The sequence below is a fragment of the Vigna unguiculata genome, chromosome 2 (assembly GCF_037176805.1).
Source record: "Vigna unguiculata cultivar grain cowpea cultivar isolate G323 ecotype 2 chromosome 2, ASM3717680v1, whole genome shotgun sequence".
NCBI lineage: Eukaryota > Viridiplantae > Streptophyta > Magnoliopsida > Fabales > Fabaceae > Vigna > Vigna unguiculata.
Genome location: NC_140793.1, coordinates 28,427,977 through 28,448,424, shown reverse-complemented (window position 1 = coordinate 28,448,424; position 20,448 = coordinate 28,427,977). Strand labels below are relative to the sequence as shown.

The window sequence follows — 20,448 nt, the reverse complement described above, 5'->3', positions numbered from 1 at the left end:
GGAAAAACAAACTAAAGAACAGCAAATCTCCTTATCATTATTCATTCAACACGAAAATTATCCACTGTATTAACAACTAGTTCTTTTAATAAAAAACAAAAACAATCTCTTAACCGCTGGTTATCCAAAAGGAAGTCTGATGAACTATACAGAATACAAAGAGACAACAAATTTGCGTACGCCACCACCATCATTTTCCAAAAGGGCTAGCTAGTTATGCAGCATCCACTGCATAATGTCCTTCCTAACAACACCCCCTGACAAATTTACTCTATAATTTGATGCCACAATTTGAGGCGTAGAAACGCTAAAGTGCCTGTCATGGATGGTAGTCCCAGGAGGATTTGGCCGTCGCATCACTCTCGGAACTGTTGGAGAAGGCACCCACCTTGCTGAGGTAAACAAATTCCTATCAGAGTTCCTCCTCAACGTCCCCGAACCTTTGTGATTGGAACTGCTACCTCCTGCGGCATGCTTTCCAATGCTTTCTGTGGGCCTAACACCATTCGAAGGTCGTGGACCACGAATCTGCGCCGATGGTTTCATTCGATCCAGCCACCGCAATATAAAGTTCCCGAAATTCCTACCTACTTCTATGTCCCTGTATTGAATGTTCTGATGCACTTTGATTGCTACATCAAACACGCCACGGGTCCGTCTGGAAAACACCGTAGAGAAACGTAAGTCCCTAACATATATCCGTAATTTCATGATGGAATCTACGCTTAATTATTTTTTTTATCAGCTAAAAGCAATTGATTGATCATCGATTAATGATTATCCTTTAGAACACTGGATCTGGAGGTCACAATCACAAAGCATTTTCTAAAAGCTAGCAATCCTCACAAAATCACTTTAATTTACAAATATCACAACGAAAAAAGTCATTTATTGCAATGTTGAACATGATTTCGCTGCGGTTGATCTCTTCTTTTTTGTGCAAAAAAAATAAATCAAAACACTATTATTGCCTACAGGTAGATAAGAGTAAGATCAGCATTGGGAATCGAAGAGAGGAACGAACCTGTGAAGAAATTGGCGAAGTTTAGGGTACTTAGGGCTTACGATCCTGCGTTGAATCCTGAGAGCGAGCCTGTATGTTCGCTTGAGACCCAAGAAATACGCGGTTCCGAGCGTTATCTCCCATAGCACCATTGAAACTCCTCTCTCTGCAACTTTCTTCCTCTCTTTCGACTTTCTAATGTTCTGGAACACTAATCTTGACAATTTCTTTTCCTCTTGCCGCCCAAGATTCTGTTCCCCTTCTCATTGGGACTTCCAGAATTTTCTCTTGGTGACGCTCGTTCTTGCGTTTTCCATTACCCCTCCTCTTCCTCCCCCCTTCCATTTTCCTTTCCACCTCTCAACTGTACGACCTTCTTCATATGGGCCTTCCAACTTTCTAGTTAAACCCAATTAACATAAATATTAAGTTTTGGAAATTACTTTGCACACCCCATGGCTTCTTTCTGCACCTCTACGGGAGTGATTGATTTTTTGTTTGATTATTTTTTTCTCTTTAGCTTTGGCCATTTTTTACTATCGTTTTTGGACCCGTTTGTTTTTAGTTTATATTTGGGAAATCTTTGTTTGCTCAGGATAAATACATCATTATACACATATATGCATGAATAATTGATATAATTCTATATAAATAAAATATCCAAATAAATTTATGTAATTTGAAACATTCCTTTACCACTGTAATTTCGGTCATTTATTTATTTTTTTAATGAGAAAAGACCATAATGATCTACTAGCATGTGAATAATGTAAGCATTTAAAATAAAACCACTTATCGTTTGTGCAATCTTAGTAGTTCTCTATATTTATTATTAACATCTTCTATCCATAAGATTCGACAATATTTAATATGAAGTCCTGTCATTTGAAGGTAACAATGATGTGTTTAAAAATTTGTAAAAGACTAAAATAAACTTGAAAGCATACATTTAAGGACTATAATTAGTGGTTTCTGTATACAGGACCTAAATTTTTTAAAATTATACACGTGTGTTCTGTAAATAAATTATTAAAATTAAGAATTTCACAATAAAGTATTTGAACACATGTTTCAGTTTTGTATTGATTCATGCACTCACTCTTAACGCAATGGAGACATTTTTTTTGAGTATTTTTCTAAATAGTAGCATTTTGCTGTCAGAATTATTTAAACAAATGTACAAGAATTATGTGGCGTAGAAGCTTAGCAAAATAAGAAGTAGAAATAGCCAAGCCTAGTTTATATTGGGCTGTGTGTGGGTCAAGCCTATTTGGGTTCTCTTCGCTGATCCGATCGCATCGTGTCTTTCGTGTTTCGCTTTTTTAGGCTTGACTGTAACAAATAAACCTAATTGTCTCTTGTTTCTCCAAAGGTCGTATAATTGTACCCTTATATCATCAAAGAGGCAAACAGAAAATGGAAAAAATCCACTGGCATTTATTACCAATAATTTCTTTACCGTGCTCTCATGCCACAAACTTAAAACAACTTAAAATAGAAATAAACGTATCTAATATAATCTAATGTTATAAAAATAAAGTAAATGCTATTATTATATTTTGATTTTCCTATGGATAAGTGATTATGGCAACACATTATTTACCAAAATCCAACAAACTCATAAAATCAAATCAAATTTATTTTAACATGAAGGAGAAGATCATTAAATACATTTTGTTAGATAGTATTAAAACTAAAATATTAAAATTACTTTACATCGAATTATAATTTAATTTGATTTATCCTAGCGCAAAGACGTGGGAGAACCAAAATAGCATCCCAAGCTGAAAAGGCCAAAACAAAGAGATGAGTAAAGGAAAAGGAAACACAACTAGAAAAAAGACAAGCAACTAAGCATTAAAAAAATAATATAATAAAATAAAATAAAATAACAATAAAAGAAAAGAAAAGCTTGAAAATAAAATTCAGTGGACAACAAACACACACTCTCTATCTCTCTCTCGCGGTGTCTCTATCTCATTCTCGTTGTCTGTAGCAGCCACGATGCAGAGACAATCCCTGGGTTCACCATCACCCAAACTCCCCAAACTAGAGACGCTCCTCTCCGACGAAGACGATGCTCCCAAACCTCACCGTCTCTCCTCGCCGCCTCCATCACCGCACAAGTTCGTTCACTTCATTCCTGTCCTCACTCTCCTGTGCTTCTTCATCCTCTACCTCTTCTCCCACGCTCCCTCTCCATCAGGTGCTCCATCACTCCTCTATTACATATAATATATTACATACTTCAATTTCTCAATTTCAAAATCATTCACATATATTCCTCCTCCTGTCAGACTTGAATCATTTTTCCAGATTCAACCGCTCGCCGTCGCATCATCTAGGTAAACAAACGCAATGCATTTCGAGATTTTTTTTTTTAATTTTGAAATTGTTTTTTATTCATGCATTTTTTTGATCTGTTTCTAGATTTGCCCGACAAGATCGGCGGCGACATTGGACATTATATGGATGTAAAACGAAGCGACGTTTTGGCGATCCGAACTTTGCAGCAGATTCCGAAATCACGTTCTCACCGAAAACTCGCCGATTATTAAGCTCAGTCACGTGCTAGCTTCTCGCCTCCCTTCCTTCCGTAATCGTTCTCTTACCTCCATTCTATATTCTAGTTCTTGTACATCCGATTCGCTTTTATTTATTGTTAAAAAAATTATAATAAAATAAAAATAAATTTCACCTGCTTAGATCCTCCATTGTTTTGTTATCTCTATTTCTCTGTTAAGAAATTGAGTGAAAGAGTGAGAGTGTTCATCATGTTGTGTTCCGGCGTAAGATAGCGGTCGTGCGCCAGGTGAGTGTTGGATACAGCTGGATTTGGGGACCGTTACTGCATCCTCAGTCTCGGGTTGCGGTTAAGTGCCAGCTGGAATTCGAAGTGTTTTTTTTTTTTTTAATGAAGGGAATTAAGGTGAGTGAGGTTTTGGGTGAAACAGAAGGAGTTACCGGTGGGTGCATGGGAAGTCCGTGCAACCCGGCTTGCTTTGAGGCTAGGTCCACGTGTCAATGTACTGTAGGAGGCAAAAGTGTCGGTGCTTAAGTGAAAGACTCTCGATGAAATAAATGAGTGCTTGCTTGGACTCATTCTTCATTTGTTTGGTGTATGTTATGTGTGAGTGTGTTTGGATGAAACGTGGTGGTGGCAGGAATAATGGCGAGTGAAGTATGTGTATGATCGGGTGCAGACGATGATAGCGTGTGTCTGGTACGTGGGGCATTCCTGGGGGTTTTGATTGTCTGCTCCCTAATCATATTCAAAGATGGATAGAATAGGCATCATAGAATATATCATCACATCAATTTTTAGATATATATTGCTTTTCTGTTTCTGTAACGTTTATATGGCATTCACCACATCCATGGGAAGAAGACACGTATCAAATTATGCCCTCAGTCCAGGAAACCTCAGATAATACCAGAATTAATTATTATCAATATAAATAAATAGTTTTAAAATGATCATTAAGTATTTCTTTTATTTTGTAAAAGAAATGTATGAATTAAGTTTTCTGAAAAAAAATAATGAATTTGGCCAATATTATTAGATGTTCAATATTACTTGACACGACTTGCCATGTTTAGTGAATTATTTGGTTTATAAGTATTTATTTGAGAAAACGGTAACTTAAAAACTGATTAATAGACATGTATAATTGTTGTTGACTGGCGCATCATCCATTTGCAGAAGAGTCCCATTCTGGAAGAAAAGATGGAATGAAATGGTTTTGTCCAAATTTTTTATTCTTATCCAGTTTCTACAATTTTCGTACAAAATGATGTATAGGTGAGTTGACTTGGTCAGATTGTAATATATATATATATATATAGGATAATTTTGATTAATTGAAATATTTTACTCACAGCTGTTAAAACTACCAACTCATACAATTGAACAAGTAAAGCTATTAACAATTTGACTAATTGATATATTTTATGATAAAATACACTGTGTGAATACTTTTTAAACTTAAGTCTTATAAATTTTTAATAATTTGATCACTTGAAATATTATACGTCCATTTATTTATTTTTTATATTTTTTTTTTCATTTCAAACTTAGTTGGAACGTATAGTATCTCAATTCAACATAATCTTTTCAACTTTTACTCACAGCAGGTTTTTTTTTATATATATTATTGAAATTGATTGTATTAATTTTTAATTAACCTTTGACAACATTAATGAAAGCTTTCTTAATCAACCATAATAATATTTTGTTTAAAACATCAATAATGATTGTTTCAATTCACGTTAGTTGGATTTATGTTCTTAGACGGTGTCGATTAAAGCTAAATTTTGGATAATATAAATTAGTTATTTTTTGTCATCTATGTATGAGAGTCGGGATTTGCTCAACCAACGTTAAAAAATAACATCAGCATTATTTTGTCTAACAATCCCCACAAAAAAAAAAAAAAATCTTAAATCAATGTAAAAAATAACTAAAAAAAACTTTTTTGAACTTCAACAGAAAAATACTTGAGGATTTTGTCTATAAAATACAACATGGACCAACGTCAACTAAACTATCACCAAATGCTATTTTTGAGTTATTAAATTTTATCTACTAGCAAAATATTTCTCATATTTGGAAGTAATTAAATCTAAACAATAAAAAATAACATTTAATAAATTTGAACTATGTTATTCAAGCAAAATAGTTAAAAAATAATAATTTAAGATAAAAAATGTTTGAATTTAATATATTATAATCTTCTTAAAATGGTAAATTTTCTATCAAAACACAATAAAATCATTGTATATTTTTTAACATTAGTTTTTTCAACCTCAATTTCAACTAACCTCCCACTCTTACAATTGGACATTTCCAGAAAAAAAAAAGAAAAAACTAAGGCATTTCGCGACTTATACATAATTTAAAATATGTTTTACTTGTTTATTTCTATGAAATATTATAAGTATTTATGTTTTACATTTTAAATTCCAATAAAAAAATTCATGAACTTTAATCTGATACATTAATAATTTAGAAAAAAATCAACTAAGTTAATAATTTTATTAATGCGTGATTATGTTGATAATCTCTTATATTAAAGAGAGAATCCTGAAAAAACAAATTTCAAACTCATTTAACAAACCTTGTATAGCAATATCACTGCAATACGTATCCATTCTTCAAAAAATTCCACATAATATAAAATAAATAAATAAATCACTTGGCTATTCTTTTCAACAATGGTCATCATCACAAATACATTGACAAATTGAAATTTTATTAAAACTTTATCATAGGACTTGATAATTTATAAATAAATCTACTTGAGTAATATATAATTATACACTGTGGGAATAGCCGTACATAAAATACATTATTGAGGTAAAGTAATGACTATATCCACAAAGTCATGTGGCGAACATAACAATGATGCAAAGTTCTTCCCACTGACATCTATGCTCCATTTTCTTTTCTCAAACACACTTTTTTCTTTCTTCACTTTTTTGTTGGAAGTGGGGCTAAAGTTGAAACCCTACTTGGCAATTTTGCGTAACGATTAAGCTTACTAATTCTTTGTTCAATTTAACAATTAAAAACTTACTCTTATGATATAACATCTCATCATTCATAAATTTTATATCTCTTCCTTTTGTCTCTTCTAAACTCACTGGTTTCATCTAATATGTATCCACTGTACCCACCACAACTTTTGGTTTTGCATTTATTGAAAATTAAAACTTGATGATGACATCAAAGTATAAATAAAAGGCAAATGGTCCACACGACCAACCACAGTTATCAACAAACAACAATTTTCTTTAATAAACAAAACAACGTGGGCCATTGCTTCACGAGCAGAACTTGGCAAAACTATAAAACTCGTGAATATGGACATTGAAGAAGTTGTCTCAGCCTCCGAGGTTTGGTTCTACATACTAGTTCTGAATGCAAAAGTTTAAAACACAGGTTAGAAAGAGATTTATCTCATGATAAGGTATATACATTTTGTACTTTGATATCACGATAAAAGTGAATTTTAAATTTAAATCAACATTTATAAAATTGACTTGTAAAATAAAATTTACACACCGCTTATATATTATGAAATTGTCTTATCTCTAATTGATGCGGAACATCCGATACCCAAGCACACATATTCATGTTCCTCTGTTTAAAACAGAATTAACTACCTAATGTGAGAAAAATTGTTAGTGTCAAAATAATAATACTAACAAGAGTAGCAGTTAAAAATATTCTTTTTGGAGTAACAGCAGTTTCGTTGCGATGTTGCTGAAATTACGCATAGATTATTTGGGTTCTGGATCGTATATATAGCTTGTGGTGGAATGGAAAAAATGTATACATAGAATGTGTTTAAAGCTTGGGAAAGTGTTAGAAGGAGAAGAAAATGAATCCAGTTGTATACAAAGAAATTAGAGTTATAAGAAAGAAAAAAAAAGTTAGATTCTCTAAGGAGTCATGTCATAAAGTTCTATTATTTTACTTTATGTGGTTTCATGTTCTTGAAAATTTTATATAATACAAATACTTTGTAAGACTCGCCTTCAATGTAAGCATAGTCTTTGCAAGACTAAAATAGTATTTTGTTTAAGACTCATGATCTATAAAAATAATTAAGGCCCTTTCCTGTTACATAAACATATCTCAAAAAGACCTTTTTTCATAAGGTTCCAGTTTTAAAATGAGTCTTCCATTTGAGATCATTTTCATAGGTAAATGAATATTTTAGCTACTATTCAAGATTTTTTAAGGAAAAAAATTAGAGAAAATATAAATAGAGTGATGAGAATTACTATGGAAAATATAACAAAATATTAAATAAAGATAATGTATAGTATAGGATTGAAATACATCATAATTAAACTAACCGGACGAACATAGGGTTCTTGAAATTCTACATTACATTTCGATCATGTGACTTGTTAGAGAGACAAATATATCTCGATCATGTGACTGCTATAGTCAAGTCTATTACACAAGGAAGAAATACAATATATGAAACCAAATATACAAGACGAGAACATATTGAGCAGAAATCTGGTAGCTTCGACTATATAGTAATTAACAAAGTTACCATTACAACAATTACAATAAAATATTCATTTGCATTTATAAAGGAATTTAAATGTTCCTACTTGTAATTAATAAGAGTCAAGTATATATAGGTGAGGTTAAGTGGATCTTAATCTTTCTACTATCACTAAAAATATTATATATTTTTTTATTATTGATTTGGACATCAGAGTATTTTCAGGAACTAGTTCTCCACAAGCGTAGGAACAACATCATTGCAAGACAAATCGGTTATGTAGTAGTTGTTATTATTGTTTATATTATTATTATTATTATTGGTAATGTTGATAATTTTTATTGTTGTTCATTGTGGTGTTTTTCTTATTGTTGTTGTTAATTTTTACATTAATTTGAATTGAATTTTGTGACAAAATTAAGGATTGTGTGTAGATATTAATTATTAAGAGTGAGTTTAAGTTTGATTCATCATCACATAATTATTATAATGTCATATATCAAATAAAAAACTACTTAAATTATCATTATAAATTAAGTACTTTTATAAATCTGTAATTATAAATTTACATATGATTATTTATAAATATTTTATATTTAATATTCAAATACATACTTTACTTTTTGTATTTGATACAAAAATAATTACATTAATTTTCGGTCAGTCATATTTTGAACGAAAAAACCATAAAAAAAATTGAATTGAACACATAATTTTTATAATCACTAAGGATAAACGGGACAGTTAAGATACAGATAGTAGTTCCCTCGTATCCTACTTGGATAAATATTTGACATGTATCCATATGGAAATTTGTTATGCGCTCACATATTTTTTTAATATCCACGGATATCCACAGGTATCCACGGGTATTTACAAAAAGAAAAAATTAATATCTAATAAAAAATTTTAACCATTAATTTTTTTTAATTTTAATTAAAGTATAACGGGTACGAGTATCCATGGGTACGGATACTATGATACACCTACCCGTCTCGTTAACATGCGGGTATAAAAAATACCCGTATCCATTATCCATGAGTATCCATTTTCATTATTTGTTGCGAGTTTTATCCGCGAATACTCGCGGATACGGATTTTTTTAACATTCCTAATATACACCATCCACTTTAAAGCAATGAAAAATGTATTAAAAATTATATCGAAAAAGCAATGAAAAATGTATTAAAAATTATATCGAAACATTTTTAATGCATCTCAATAAAAAAACTATTTATAATTTCTAAACTAAATTCCTAAAGGTTAACATTTGGCATGAACGTCTAATAAATAAATATGTTGGGAATAATAGCATTTAGATAATTTTTAAGGTTTCTAATTAGGGATGGCAACGGAGCGGGGCGGGTACGGGTATCATGATCCCATCCCCATCTCCATAATAAAAATTCATCCTCATCCCCATCCCCAAACCCAACGGGTATACAACTTTTGACCCATCCCCATCCCCACCGGGTAACGGGTATTTTCTTATACCCATACCCATACCCATTTTTTTATTGTTCCATATATCAATTAAATATTTTTTATAAAAAAAATTTAAAAATCACACCAACGGAATCATGATACTATCAAAATATTCAATATTAAAATAACATACTCTTTTTGATTTTCATGATGTCAAATATTAAGAAAAATATTATAATAGTATAAATCTCAAATTAAAGTATCAAATAACAACTAAATAAAATTCAAATAATTATATAAAAGCTAAAAAATTACACATTACTAAAATTTTATAATAACCAAAATATTTATTAATTTTACAAATGATCAGTGGTTTCATTTGCATTCGATCCACCTACACATAGAAAAAAAATGAAAAATTAGATATGATATAATAATTGAAATTGAAAATTTTAATTACTAAAATATAATGTACCTTCTTCATCATATTCATTTTCACTCATGAGAACATCTTTTCCTTTTAATTTTTTAACACCTACAAACACCAAATGTAGAATATTAGATGAGAATTCACAAAAAATACTAACAAAAAATATTAATAAATTTGAGTAACTTACCTAGATGGTTTGAGTTCCATATCCAACTTCTTGTACACATCAAAGCCTCTATAGTAATATGATGAAGTCGACTACGGTGAGAAGTTAATATCTGACCACCAGTACTAAAAGCAGATTCAGAAGTTACAGTTGTTATTGGAATAGCTAAAACATCCCTTGCAATTGCTTGAAGGGTTGGAAACTTTAACCCATTTGTTTTCCACCATGATAGGATATCAAATTCTTGTGTAACCGGCAAATTATCTTCTTCCAAGTAATAATCCAACTCTGTTTTCATAACTGTAGTTCTAGATTTTTTCTTTTTTGCCATAAACTCTAAAAATTCATTCGCATCATTATCAACATCCTTTCCCAACTCCAATGATGTAGCTCTATAAGAAGAAGTTTCATTCTTTTTTGATTGATATTCCAAAACCAAATCATAGCACATTTGACGAATCCTACTAAGTTTCAGATCAAAATCATTACCATACAATTTATAAAAATAATATTCTAACATGTCCATCTTGTACCTTGGATCTAAAACTGAAGCAATTGCCAATATATCATGAATAACACTCCAGTAACTTTCAAATTTCTTTAACATTTGTATTGCCATATTTTGAATGGTTATCTCAAGAGATTTAACCCAATCATTTATTGCAATCTTGATCTCACAAATCTTTGGGAAAAAGATGTTGGCAGTTGGGTATTTGGAGCCAGAAATGATTTCTGTGATGTCATTAAATAATTTTAGCCTTCGACAAACATCCTTTGCAAATTCCCACTGCATATCAGTTGGCAAAGAAGTGTATTGAGCTTCACGTTGCTTTAACCTAAAAAACACATCCTTATAACATATGGCAATATCAAGCATCTTGTAAGTAGAATTCCATCTAGTTGGGCAATCCAAACTTAACTTTTTAGTGAAAGAAATTCGCAATTGTCTAGCTGTTTCCTCAAATTTTTCCATTCTTTTAGGAGTTGCTGTCCAATATGCTACACTTTCTCGAATTTTTTCCACCCCTTCTTTTAGGACGGCTAACCCTTCTTTCACAATCAAATTAAGGATATGTGCTGAACAACACATATGAAGCAAAGACCCTTTCTTAATGAGTGTGTCCAACTTCAACTTATCCTTAATTTTTTCAATCATGCTATCATTTGTGCTGCAGTTGTCTAAAGTGATAGTAGACAATTTTGTATCAATATTCCAATCGAACAAACAATCAACTAATACATTGCAAAGTCGATCAGCTGTGTAAGGTGCGGGAACATAAATGAACCTATAAATTAAGCAATATTTTGTAAGATATATAATCTTTCTAGAGGTGCATAAAAAAAATTACTGGAAAATTTATAAATTAAAAAAGGTGTACCTCAAAATTATATTTTGCAATGTCCAATTGTCATCAATATAGTGAGCTGTGATAGACATATACCCTTTCTTTTGATTGCTTGCAGTCCACATATCCGATGTAATTGCTATTCTTCCTTTATTTGTATCTATCAACTTCATAACAACTTGTTTTTCATGTTCATAGATGCCGAGTATCTCTTTCTTTATCGTATTTCGTGAAGGAAGTTGAAATAATGGTTGAATTGTTGTCACGAATCTAATAAAACCAATATGGTCCACTATTGACAATGAATATTCATGCAATATAATCATTGTTGCAAGTTCCCTCTTGGCATTTTCTTCATTATAAGCTCCACAAGCCAATTCCTTTTTGCCACTTGAAATCTTAGAAAAAAGTGTTTTTTGTCCCCCTTTTCCTTTTGCTAAAGCCTTCTTTTGAATACATATGTTTGTATGATGGTGCAAGTGCTTTGTTCCATTCTTTGTTTCTCCACCAAGCAGTTTCTTGCAATAGTTACATTTAGCTTTGTATTTTCCATCAACTTTTATCTTTTCAAAGTGTTCCCACACAACACTTTTCAATTTCCCTTTCTCAGGCTCTACTTGTGTTGTTGAATGTATTTCATCATGAACTTCTGAAGGTGTTTGCGTAGATGGATTCAATGGAGATTGACGGTCATTATTGGAACTTTGAAAGGGAGTTGGTTGTTGTGAACACTGTGGTGGACTTGGTACCTGCAAATCTTGATCTCCTGTGCTCATTTTCTCTAGAAACTAACATACTTAACAAAAAAAAATCAAACAAAGTAAAAAGGTTAATTTCTTTTTTAACAAAATATAAAAGGAAAACCAATAATCAAGTTTAAAAATATTTCAAATATTTTTTATACTATTAAAAATTTATATTATACCACTTAAACGAAATAGCACAAATAACAAAATTAAATTAATAATAATTCAAATTTAAACATAGATTCTTCATCTTTTGATCTTGAATTAAATTAAGGATTTATGCAATTGAGCACTTAAAATTGAGAATTAAACATTATCATGAAACAAAAAATAAATAATAAATAAAATTATCATAAAGGAGTAAAGATAATTAAATGTGTGACCCAAATTTGAGAATATCCATTTGAACATAACATAACGGAAAAAAAAATGTATAATTAAGATTATGATAAAAGGAAAAGTACCTTGAAGATCTGCTTAAACCTTAAAGAACAAGCCAAACAATTAAAAGAGAGTAAAAAAGTGTATAACCAAAGTAACAAAAAGAAGAGCTACAAAATAAGAGTCAAACATTTTCATGAAAATAAATAAATAAATAAAGATAATCAAATGTGTAACCTAAAAATTATTTCATAGAATGAAATTGAGGAACACCTATTTGAACATAACCATGTACAGAGAGTAAAAATTATGTAATAAGAAGAAGAAAAATTACCTTCAAAATTAAATCTTGAAAAACAAACCAGACAATTGAGAGAGTAAACAAAGTGTATAACAAAAAACAAAGAGAATGAGAAATATGTTATATATATATATATATATATATATATATATATATATATTATATTATATTATATTATATATTATATTACTATGTATATATATATATATTATATGTGTGGATATCTTATGTTTATATATATATATATATATATATATATATAATTATTTATATATATTATATTATATTATATATTATATTATTATTACTATGTATATATATTATATGTGTGGATATCTTATGTTTATATATATATATATATATATATATATATATATATATATATATATATATTTTTTTTATAGATATATATTTATTTTAAGTATATATTATATTATATTATATAATAATATAAATATAATAATATATATTATATTATTATGTATATATATTATATGTATATGCGTAGATATTTTATGCTTTTATATATATATATATATATATATATATATATATATATATATATATTTCTTTTAAATTTTTATAAATTTGTAATGTTATAAATTTGTTTATAAAAGATCTCACTAGTTAAATGATTAATTTGTTTTATACGTATATATTATATATATTATATTATATTATTATGTATATATATTATATGTATATTATATTATATTATATTATATTATATTATATTATATTACATGTATATGTGTAAATATATATATATATATATATATATATATAAAAGTATATTTTATTTATATGTATATATACTATATTATATTATATTATATTATATTTTATGTGTAAATATATTATTTATTTATATATATTTTTTAGATTATTTAATAAATTATAAATAGTTTAGTAATTTAAGCGGGGACGGGTATTTGGGCGGGTATATATATATTCCCATCCCCATCCCCATCCCCAGTTGAAAATTTCGGGTATTACCCATACCCATACCCATACCCAGTCAAAGCGGGGATTCCCCGTCAAAACGGGGACGGGTTCGGGTGATACCCACGGACACGGGTTTATTTGCCATCTCTATTTCTAATTGAAACTTAAGTAGGGTCGTTACTTTCTCCAAATAAATATTCATATTTTTTTTACATTATTCTCATCCATACAATTCCATAAAAAGATAAAAGTTCGTGATAAAAAAAATACACTGAGTAATTATTAATTAAATTTCAAGAGGTGTCATTATATTTAAACAATACAAACTTGAATCAATTTATATACTTTAAATGTAGCGAGTTTTTATGAACTATGACATTTTTAATTGTTACTACTTTGATGTCAGGTTAATATTTTTGAAAATGAAATTATATTTATTTTTCTAATTATATTAACACTTTTTAAGAAAAGTTATACATTGATATTTTAAACCTAATATCCAATCACAATTCACAGCATATCTACATATTAAATTGTTGATTTTTTTCAGTAATTTGTAAATATTTATAATAAGTGATCATATTATAAACTTTTACAAATTGGGAAGATACCTCTTATAGCCATTGCTATATATTAAGCTCTACAATATTTGTCTAATAAGAAATAGAGTATTTTAGTATTTAGTAAGAGAGTAATCTTCAAGCTTCAACCTTATCTCTGAAGTAGGTGAATCACAAATTATTTTTAGAGAGATCATGAACTCTTCTTAATTACTACACCATGGTAATAATAACAACCTTCCATTAATATAATAATAACTAAACAAGCTTATGATAGCTACCGTGAATAATTTCGTAACTGCTCTTCATTATACAGTAATTGAGTATAACTATGGACAATCAAATAAAAAACAAATCTCATAATATATGGGTTACATCATATTTTTTTCAACATAATTATCTTACAATTGTTTTTTTTTTGTACGTTCGACAAAATCATCAAACTTTAAAAATTCCATTTTCTTCGGTAATATATTTAACCATATAAAAAAAATTCACTTCGGTAATTTCTTCATTTTGAAGGATTAGTTTTGATGAGAAATTAACACTTTTGGGATTTTGAGAGACGAATTAAGTAGTGGACGCTTGGTAAATTTGATGTATCAAATTCTATATAACTTTACACTTTCATGAAAAGAAATGATATTAAAGTATTTTCATAAACACTATTTTCTATTTTATTTATTATTTATTGAAAATATAAATTTCCTGGAATTTTATTTTTAATTTAATTAGTCGATTTTGGTTTTGTAATTTTCAGTATTTTTGTTAAATAATAATGTATTAAGAAAATCGGGTATAAAATATATGGTTTGCATATGAAGTGTTACGCAGCTACAAAATGATATAGATCAAGTTACACAGGCCACGTTTCTCAAAACATGATATGGTGCAGTTAATTTAACAAAAGTGCGTGACCTCTGATAGATAAGATTCGGGAATTTGAACATATCGTGAACTTTTTCTCCCCCTCCCGACTACTACCACCAATATAAATAGGAGAAACAAATTACTATATCATAGAAGAAAAATAAATAATTCCACTCATATCCAACAGTAAATGAGTCCTACATTCACTTCAGAAGTGAAAAAAAAAAAAACAAAGGTCGTTAATCATCCTGAAACACTTGGGGAGAGGTTCGGATAAAGTATATATGTACATTCAAAGAAGCTAATCAAAGGATCAAACCCATAGCAGGAGCAGGAGCAGGCTTAGAAGGCTTCTGTTCACTTGCTTCTGGTGCTTTGGGTGCCTCGGAAAGGACCTGTGCTTGCTGATCTTCCACACTTCGTTTCTGTTCTTCACTCTCCACTTTCTCTCTAGTCTTCTGTCCTACTTCCCCAGCGGCCTTAGAAACCCTACTAAAAGCACCTGTGACCCAGGATGCCCCAGTAAGTACATAGCGATTCTTCATTATGGCAGAACCAGCATTGCTCATTGTCTGTTCTGCAGCTGCAAAAGCTGATTTGGTCTTTTCTGAAACCTGAAATTTTTGATCCACATCTCGAACTCTATCACCCACAACTGTAGCACCAGCACTTATTTTCTCACTAAGCCCAATTTTCTGATCAAAAGATGCAACTTTTGCTGAGGCTGTGGACGATAACTGGTGCTTTTCGTCAAAAGCTTTTGCTTGGTTGACAGCATCTTTCCCTAAGATAAAGCCCTTGGCTAGCATGCCAGAGACCACATCCTCTGCCTTCCGTAAAGCAACTTCAGCACCACCAGGAGTTTCATTGTCCTGTTCCTGAAAAAATATTTGTAGTTGTAAGACCAAAACAAGAAAGTTACTTGAGTACAATATTTAATTAGTAGTTAGAGGGTCTTAGCAGGACTCACAGATGATATAAGGGCATCCGGTGGAAGCTGGTAATCTGGATCCAGAGTTATTGTAACTGACATATCCACTATCGTTGCTCCCTGAGAAAAGTGAATCTAGGTTATATTTGGTCATACATTGTCGAATTGAACATTTTGTATGTCATTAGTGTAATCACAAAAAAACGCACTAAATTTAATAGCCACATAAAATAATACAATCAGATACATGTCCCACATTGTGAATTACAGCTAACTATCCATACTTCAAAAGGCTATTCTTTTAAATCAACACGAAAAACAACACAAGTTACAGTAAGATGTTGAATAAACCGCATCAAACTCCATTTGTATTCAATCTCATTATGAAGGATGATTGAATTTTTTTCGATAATTCCACTGGAAAGGTAATGTCAATTCAAAGCAGAAAATGAAAATTTTCCAGCACTGAGGAACAGTGTAAGATCTTCAATCATCTAGAATTCCATAATTCTCAAATAGAACCTTTTTCCGGGTAGCTCAATAATACAGCCATAAGTTTCCAAAATACTGAACACTTCAGCACAATGTATGCCTTGTAGATAATGACAAACAATTCTGTAGTTCTAAAGCTTGAAATCTCAACACCAATAATGAATATGTCATTTTTTGTTGTTGAAACAAATTTAATATGATACAAAGATTAATGAAATGAGAGTAAGTGTATTACCGAAAGCAGTACAGCAGTCTCAGCTCCCTGCGGTTCCTTGAAGGTAATATAAGCAGTTTGAGATTTTTCATCATGGCTGCATTAATAAACATAAATGAATGATTTGTAAAACAAAAATTAAAAGTAAGAACAACCTAGAAAGGGGATTCATGAAACTGAGCAAAATAACTGACCTCCGTAGTTCAACATATTCAATTTTACCAGAAAATGAAAAGAACTCCTCAATGTCTTGTTCAGTTGCTCCCAAGGAAACATTAACGACTTTGACTGTTTTTATCTGAGAGAAGAATACAAGTATTAAAACTCTGAAGCCTGAAATTATAGAATACCCTCTTCATACGCAATAAATTTCTGAAACTCATAAAGGACAAATTCAAATTTCAAAGCACATTACCCAACGGAAATACTTACTATTAAAGATAAATCCTCTAATGCCGTCTGATATGTAATAACTTACAAACATGTCTATAATCTATTTTTATAATCTATATCTGATGAAGCCTTAAGTAAACAAAAAATTTAAGAACGGACGATAAGTGATTCATAAAATGATTTTGAAAATTGTAGTAGTTTTCTTTTTTCACATTCTCCCACAGCTAAGGACATGCAGGTACAGTTTTAAAAGGATGTGTAATCAGTTTGTGCATGTTTCCAACCAAACAATTTTATTTGAAATTTATTACCTATAGCATAAACATAAAACTATTTCACAACCAATTTCCCGTGTATGAAGTTTTCAAAAACATCTATAAAATAATTCATAGCATCACTTTTCGTATTTCACTAAAATTTAGAGTACCTAATGATGATCTCATTGGAGTGGTTCCCACAGTTTATAGTATGTTTCCTGTTTGATTTGGATTATGAGGCTAGAATAAGAATAAATAAGTTTAGTGGCTTGTATCTTAAGTCTTAACTCATCATAATGCACATGACAATGTTATTCAAGGTCTCCTTTCTCTCTTCCTCACTCTTCCTCCTTCCCTGACTAAATCCTATGATTTCAACAGAGGTGATCTACCATTCCCAATTTCTCACTATTCAATACTTTGTCATTTCCAAGTAATTCCATTTCCAGAAACCCTTACTCACAACTAAGATGAATTTTTCATTCTCGTGTATCATGCTTCTTTCATATGGTTCCCTGATTACCCAGTGATGGGAAAAAATGCCAACTCTTACGGAAGTAATAGAAAGAACATATATTATGTGAAACAATCAACATGAATATCTGTGTGGGATCCACTCGATCTTTGTTGATTAGACATAGTCAAACTTTTGATATCAATATCTCGTTTATGAACTTGAAAACTAACTATGGACACTTCCAATATCCCTAAAGGTAAGCCGACCATGAATGACACAAACCCCTAAATTTTCACAAGCACTCAAAATAACACTGCAAAGGATAAAACATGTCAAATTGGAACAACAAGCAAGAATCTCGGTTCTATTCACTCAATACACCGACACTGTATTGCTTTAAGCTTGAAATCAAACATTGAGTACCATTCGAGAAACAATTAACTGCACATCATTCGAATCATGTTCTCTAATTTCAGTAAGTATGTCACGCACAGTTATGAGTCCTTCAGGTTCTTAAACCCAAAATAGCAATCGCTAAATAATCGCTACCAATCAAAATACACAAATTAAACAATCAAAATATAATGTTAAAACATTTAAAAGTTTCAATCCTAGCCATGTGAGATAAATTTATTGGTAGAAAAACCTAATTAGCATGTCAGAAAATCTTAAATGTGACAAAGAATCGTAGAGCACACTTGCGGATTGAGAGACAGAAGCGGTGCAATGAGAACTCACCGACATCGGAAATGATTTCAGATAGAATCTCCAGTGACCGGAAACGCTGCGTAAGTCAGCTTTGATAGTGTCGCAGGTCAGGTGGTGTTATGAGGAGCGATGCCAGTGATGATGAAAGATGAAAAAAATGTTTCGGCATTTTATAGCGATTCAACACACGTGCCTTTCTAGACTCCGTTAGACTCGCACGTGGAAGCTTAGAGGAGCACGCCCTAGTCGTGTGTTTGATGATTTCAAACTAACAAGTACGAATAAACTTACCAATTATTCAATATTTCAGATAATTGCTGCATAATTTTTTGTAAGTGTGATGAGCTTCATAATTTCTTAGATGGGGTTTTTGAATAAATATGAAAAGTATTAAAGGGAAAAAAAATGAAAGAAGATGAAAATAAACATGTTGAAGTTCCTTTTAATAATTTGAACTTTAACTAAGGTTTTATATGGTATAAATTACATATTATTAATAGGGATTGTGAAATTAAAAAAATTTATAAATAAATAATAATAATCATCTCGTGATCTTTTGGTGACTGTAGAAACACCCACCTAAAATCCTTGAACCTTATGGTTGTGCCAAGCATGAAGGGGTTGACGTGTATCATTATGTATGCATGTGAGTTTGTCATGGGTTTCACGAACACTCAATCGTCGTCCACCACATACATGATCTGAAGAGGTGCTGTTTTTTTTAATAGTATATAGATGCAATATTCTGATTGCTTCCAAATATTCTCCGTCCAAGTTTTAGTTTTTTAAAATTAAATGTCATTTCCAAGATTCGTGTTTATAAATATAATATAATCTAAAGTATGCTAATTTGTTGTTTGTAGAAAGTTCCACATGCTTCCTAAGAAAATCTCACTGAGCGCAAAGTATTTGAATGGGAACTATCAAGATTAAACGTATTTTTAAGTCTCAATTTATAAAGTTAATATTTTTAATTTTTAAAAATTTAAATAAATTTAAATTTTATTTTTTAATATAATATTAAAATTGATGATAAGTAGTTTTTATATAAAAAAATTATTTGACAAATATTTTAGATAAATGTGTTCTGTTAAATTGAATCACATTATAATTATAATTAAGGGGTATTATTAATGTGAAATCACACATTTTTGAGTAAAAATTTGTTGAAAATATAAATACGAATGTAAGTTTCACGTTAAATTTAACTCGTATTTTAATGTGTGTGTTTCCCATAATTTTTCCATCAAAATATTAGAATGATAGACCTAAGTTACAAATATATATATATATATATATATATATATATATATATATATATATATATATATATATATATATATATATTAAGATAATATTAAAAAAAAGTTGTTTAAATTACCGTAATGTAAGTATTTTCTTAAGTTAACAAAATTTCGAAAATCTTTTTTAAACACAATTTATAATTAATTTAATACAAAAATATTAGTAATAAAAAAAATTTAGACTTTTTTTTTTCTAAAATCCTAAAACGAGTATTTTAATTATTTTATTTTTGAATCCACCTTAGATAAAAGTATGGATACAATAATCTAAATTATAAATATGAATCTTAAGGACTAGTTGAATTTTAATATTTTAAAATAAATTAAAACATAATTTGAATAATTTGTATATTACATATATATTGAACAGTAACTTTTAGAAATATTTATAATAGTAATAGTGATTCTATTGTATTGTATTGTATCTAAATGACAAAATTATTTCACCACCATTTTTAAGCATATATTTATTTATATTTCCTTTTCAGGCAAAA

General features: G+C 29.9%; 3 protein-coding genes and 1 long non-coding RNA gene across 4 annotated transcripts; 2 read left to right on the top strand and 2 right to left on the bottom strand.

Moving 5' to 3' along the window:
• Positions 1-12: 12 nt before the first annotated feature.
• On the bottom strand, positions 13-1,347 carry LOC114170244 (uncharacterized). Its single transcript, XM_028055732.2, has 2 exons — positions 1,025-1,347; positions 13-658 (listed from the first exon to the last, which is right to left on the bottom strand). Exons 1-2 carry the CDS (start codon positions 1,153-1,155, stop codon positions 211-213), a joined length of 579 nt encoding a protein of 192 aa, XP_027911533.2. The 5' UTR covers positions 1,156-1,347; the 3' UTR covers positions 13-210.
• Positions 443-1,690, top strand: LOC146888492 (uncharacterized). Its single transcript, XR_014992324.1, has 2 exons — positions 443-680; positions 978-1,690. It is a non-coding gene; the product is annotated as an uncharacterized LOC146888492 (long non-coding RNA).
• Positions 1,691-2,920: 1,230 nt separating this feature from the next.
• LOC114171185 (ribosome maturation factor) lies at positions 2,921-3,708 on the top strand. Its single transcript, XM_028056388.2, has 3 exons — positions 2,921-3,209; positions 3,301-3,348; positions 3,434-3,708. Exons 1-3 carry the CDS (start codon positions 3,008-3,010, stop codon positions 3,559-3,561), a joined length of 378 nt encoding a protein of 125 aa, XP_027912189.1. The 5' UTR covers positions 2,921-3,007; the 3' UTR covers positions 3,562-3,708.
• Positions 3,709-15,345: 11,637 nt separating this feature from the next.
• On the bottom strand, positions 15,346-18,817 carry LOC114169187 (binding partner of ACD11 1-like). The gene is made up of 5 exons (XM_028054228.2): positions 18,681-18,817; positions 17,030-17,133; positions 16,857-16,932; positions 16,169-16,249; positions 15,346-16,076 (listed from the first exon to the last, which is right to left on the bottom strand). The coding sequence occupies exons 1-5, from the start codon at positions 18,684-18,686 to the stop codon at positions 15,504-15,506; spliced, it is 840 nt and encodes a 279-aa protein (XP_027910029.2). The 5' UTR covers positions 18,687-18,817; the 3' UTR covers positions 15,346-15,503.
• Between the last annotated feature and the right edge of the window lie 1,631 nt (positions 18,818-20,448).